The 4668-nt window shown below is 42.2% G+C and overlaps 1 protein-coding gene across 3 annotated transcripts in view; it reads right to left on the minus strand.

Annotated features, from left to right (window-relative positions):
* Nucleotides 1-4668, minus strand: part of LOC102292440 (receptor tyrosine-protein kinase erbB-4) — a 376157-nt gene that overhangs the window by 15802 nt on the left and 355687 nt on the right. For all 3 annotated transcript variants that reach the window (XM_005920194.3, XM_005920195.3, XM_005920193.3), the window contains exons 22-23: nucleotides 1531-1606; nucleotides 1182-1328 (exon numbers count right to left, since the gene is read on the minus strand). In XM_005920194.3, the coding sequence (XP_005920256.1) occupies nucleotides 1182-1328; nucleotides 1531-1606 (223 nt within the window). The remainder of the gene's footprint in view (nucleotides 1-1181; nucleotides 1329-1530; nucleotides 1607-4668) is intronic.

Here is a 4668-nt window from a genome sequence, read left to right on the forward strand (position 1 = left end):
CAGAGATTTTCCTTGTTTGAGGTGACCAAATACTTATTTTCCACCCTGATTTACGAATAAATTCTTTACAAATCCTACCATGTGAATTCAAGGATTTTTTTTTCACATTCTGTCTCTCACAGTTGAAGTGTACCTCTGGTGCAAATTACTGACGTCTGTCATCATTTTAAGTGGGGGAACTTGCACAATCGGTGGCTGACTAAATACTTTTTTGCCCCACTGTATTATCCCAGACTGCATGCAGTTGCAAACTTGACCCCATTCTGCCAGTCTTAACGCACCAAAGTCAACTCAGAGATGACCACCAACTGGGAGTGATCATAGATCTGGTCTCAATTTTTGAAAGCAAGCTTTTCAAAGGAAACAAGAGTGCAAGTTCATTGCACACAGTTGCAGTAAAATTGGTCATTCCATGGTCTCCATCCACTGTTTTCCCTGATATTACTGTAGCATATCCAGTAACTGATATCATGGAGGGTTACATCTTTTATATGCTGTCTCTAGAGGATACCTACCATGATATGTGTCCAAATCCCAATAAGATCCATAGAATGATTAAGCCATCACATATAACTTTTAATATATCTGACGCTCTTCTATCAGGAGGATCTATGTGTTAATTTCAATTCATTCTGTTCACATGTCAAATTAATCTACAAGCCTAACTTGTAGAGCGGAGAAAGCATGGTTAAATAAACTCTTTATATCTAAAAATAAAAAGTTGTGGGTTTCTGATCAGTTATGAGCTATTTTTCTAGTTTAGTAACTTCATGCTAGTTTCCAAAGAACTTGCAGCTCTCGAGAGCCAAGCAAATTTAACGCTGTTGTGTGTTTACGTGTTAATTAGTAAATATTACAGGTTCTGCTGTTATGTCATTGTCATTGCTTTTAGCTTCAGACAGTTTTATTGTAAGCTGGTGGCCTGTTGACACCAGATACATATTAAGAAAATGAAAAGCAGGGAAGCCATGTTTATTGGCAAAGCAGCAATAAACTTAAACGAAATTTTAAATGCGTAAATAGACTTTCACATGTGGTTATTATTTATAGATATGTTTATCAGAAGCAAGCTTATCTATGCCATTCCTTTTCACATGTAAAATTATACCCCGCTCATCACTTTGCTTCAGACACAGGAAGAAGTCTGACATGTGTGTGTGCGTGTGTTGGTGTGTTCTTACATTTGACCATGACCATGTAGACGTCTATGGTGCAAATTGGCGGCTGGGGCAGGCGCTCGCCTTTTTCCAGGATGTCTGGGATTTCTCGCGTGGGGATCCCATCGTAAGGCTTGCCTCCAAATGTCATCAGCTCCCAGATGGTCACTCCTGGAGTGTGTTGTGCGGAAGAGGAGCAGAAAAACAAAAATATTAATAAGATAGACGGAGAAAGATGGGAAAGGTGAGGCAGAGGGACCCAGAGAACGACAGGAGACAGGGAGCGGGTGAAAATGCAAATGCAGATACACTAAACAGGATTTGAGGTCGCTGGAGCACGAGGAACATTGACGCCTACACGAAATACACTCACCGTAGCTCCACACGTCACTCTGATGTGTGAACTTCCTGTAGTGGATGCACTCCAGAGCCATCCACTTAATGGGCATCTGAGGAGAGACATTAAAAATAAAACAACTAAAATCTGAACTATTAGCTTCTCATTCATCTGATCCATTTATACCTGAATTGCAGACAACTTTCCATTATGCTGGTTTGCTCAAAAGCAGCCATTTCTTTTACTCCAGCATTCAAAAGCTATTGGGCAATCGACAGTGCCTTCAACCATAGTTTTGCTTTGCTCAATATTACTCAAGTATTGTGATTGATTGGACTCAGAAATCATCAATAGCGAGTGCGCTTTTTAAGATGCTAAATGAGATTCTATCAGCCATTTGTCTCACTTTATCCGAGCAGCCTAAAGAGAGCGGGAAGGGGTGCGAAACAGTAATAACAGCAGATCTCTCGACATTCCCGACAAGGACGACGGCAGACGTCGCGCCAAATCCCAACCACTGTGTGATTTCCATATTGACTGGATTTTCAGCATGTCTACTGAGCAAGGCAATTATGTGTCCTTTTGCATGTGAGGTCATTTAAAATCCAGCCCCTCCCTTCGTTTGGTAGCCTGACAGACAGACATACACACACACACACACACACACACAATCATTCTTTGGGGAAATGAGCAGGAAGGGAGGAAATGAAACTGCTTCAGGTTGGAAATGTGGTATGGCACCTCCACTTTCATCTCTGTTGATTTATCTCCCACGGCACATCTATTTTTATGGCATACGTGTAGATGTGCTGACAACAGCCCCCACCCTTCTTTCTTTTTCTTTTTTCTTCCAGGCATCAGTGAATACCAACATGGAGCCAATCACTCAGAATGGCTGAATCAAACTCGCCTGGTTTATGAAAATACTGCCCCCCCACCCCACAACCACACTCCCACTCCCACCACCCTTTTCGTGTCCAGAGATAACTGCTCCAACTCAAGATGCAGTGGCTACCTACGGGCCTCCAACTGAATGGGTGTAGCGATGAATGAGCCAATTTAATAAAGGGAGTTGATCAGGACATTTGCATAGGAAGTCTCGAGTGGGGTGGGGAAAAAGAGAAGGCGATTCTAATTAATGCAGACTGGTTCCCCAAACAAAACAAACTGATTGGGAGCTGCGGCTACGTTATTTGTTTGCATGAAGTGCTTCTAAATTATATTGTGCTAAAGTTCACCACTGTTTTTTCTGACCAAATGTGCTCAACATAACACATTCCTTGGGGTTTTTGTTCTACGTCCATGCTACTTCAGGTGCTCATGAACCAAAAAGCGTTAATTTTTCTAAATTTGAAACTGTAATCACAGTGCTTTTGTTTTGTTTTGCTCTTGTAAAGATAACTACTTGCGTCTAAATGACTGAAATATGAAAACGACAGCCTTTCTTCTTATTTTTCTCCCTTTTTTGGGTTGATAAACAGCAAAATTAAGCTTGGCAATTAATATCTGGCCAGATGGAGCCAACACGGTGCTGTAACCCCGCTGACGTTCCTCCTTATCTCCATCGTTACCTCTGCTGTGATTAAACAAAGCCACACTTATGATTTTGTTGTTCTCATTTACACGTGTGTCTGTTTTTGTTCCGCTGAACGGGCACAAAACAGTGATTTGATCGCGGAGTACGGATACTACCTGCTAAGTGACGTGAAAAGTAATTCTCCGCTATTGCTCTGACGCCGATAAGATCGTTATTTGATCTTCACAAAGTTGTCTGACAAAAGAAAAACACACTGAGATTAATCACTGCAACTCTGCCGTGTGTGTGACTGGCTGTGCTGACATTTGAAATGAGTGATGATAGAGTAACAGAGGTTGTGTCTTCTTTACTTTACAGCTATGCAGCCCCTGACTGTCTGAGCCAGCTTTTGACTGGAGTTTTCAAAGCTCTCTATGGTAACACTTTTAATTGTTCCATAGTCTGGTAGTGAGGTTCTAGGTGCCTCTTTCCAGAAGGCAGCAGGGTAAAGAGTGTGTGTGGGGTCCTCCACGATGCTGGTGGCTTTGTGGATGGAGCAGGTGCTATAAGTGTCCGCGATGGAGGGGAGAGGGGCTCCAACGATCTTCTCAGCTGCTCTCACTATCTGTTATAGGGTATTGCAAACCGATACGGTGCAGTTACCATACCAGACAGTGATGCAGCTGCTCACGATGCTCTCAATAATCCCTCTGTAGAACGTGGTAAGAATAGATGGAGGGAGATGGGCTTTTCTCAGCTTCCGCAAGAAGTACAGATGCTGTAACCTTCTTGGTTATGGAGCGAGTCTTGAGGGACCAGGAGAGGTCCTCTGCCAGGTGGACAGCAAGGAATTAGGTGCTCTTGATGACCTCCAGAGATGATCCATCAATGTTAAGTGGACAGTGATCTCTCCGTGCTCTCCTGAAGTCAACAATCATCGCTTTTGTGTTATCCACATTCAGAGACAGGTTGTTAACTCTACACCAGTCCGTTAGCTGTTGCACCTCCTCTCTGTATGCTGACTTGTCCTTCTTGAGATGAGACCCATCCCAAGTAGAAGTAGAAAAACACTGAACAAGTGTGACTTGTGCCTTTCTTCTCCTCTTTAAAAAGAACATGGCAGCACGATTTAGATTTTCTCCACAATGATGTGAGAGGCTAAAAATCCTTCCGTCAAGTTTTTGGTTCTACAATCTACCGAATCGTGTATTGTCATTTTTGAAGCTCGGGGTGTCTTTTTTTCATATGACTGTATCTTTAAATGCTTTGCCTTATTTGATTGAACAGACAAAAACCAATAAGTGACAGTCCCTAGGAAATAAGTAACTAATAAGTATTCTTTACTCAAGGTGATACAGAAAAGGTAGTTAATGGTAAAGTATTCCTTATCCAACAAGGAAGTAGTAGTATGCATCTAGTATGTGTTAGGATGCCTGGGTCATTGACCCAGAGTATTTGAGTTTATTATATTATTTATACTTTTTAGTCTTTGGTTTCTTTGAGTTCTGTCTTATGGTTTATGTCTCTGTCTTCTTTAGTTGCTCTGTCTCCCCTATCACCTGCATCCCCTTGTCTAGTTCGCGTCTCTGTGTATCCTTAGTTCCTATATCCCCGTGTTCAGTCAGTGTTTGTGTCTGCCCTGGTCCCACGTCTCTGTT

The sequence above is a fragment of the Haplochromis burtoni genome, unplaced genomic scaffold (genome assembly GCF_018398535.1).
Source record: "Haplochromis burtoni strain Fernald_Lab_line unplaced genomic scaffold, NCSU_Asbu1 Contig_38, whole genome shotgun sequence".
Classification (NCBI taxonomy): domain Eukaryota; kingdom Metazoa; phylum Chordata; class Actinopteri; order Cichliformes; family Cichlidae; genus Haplochromis; species Haplochromis burtoni.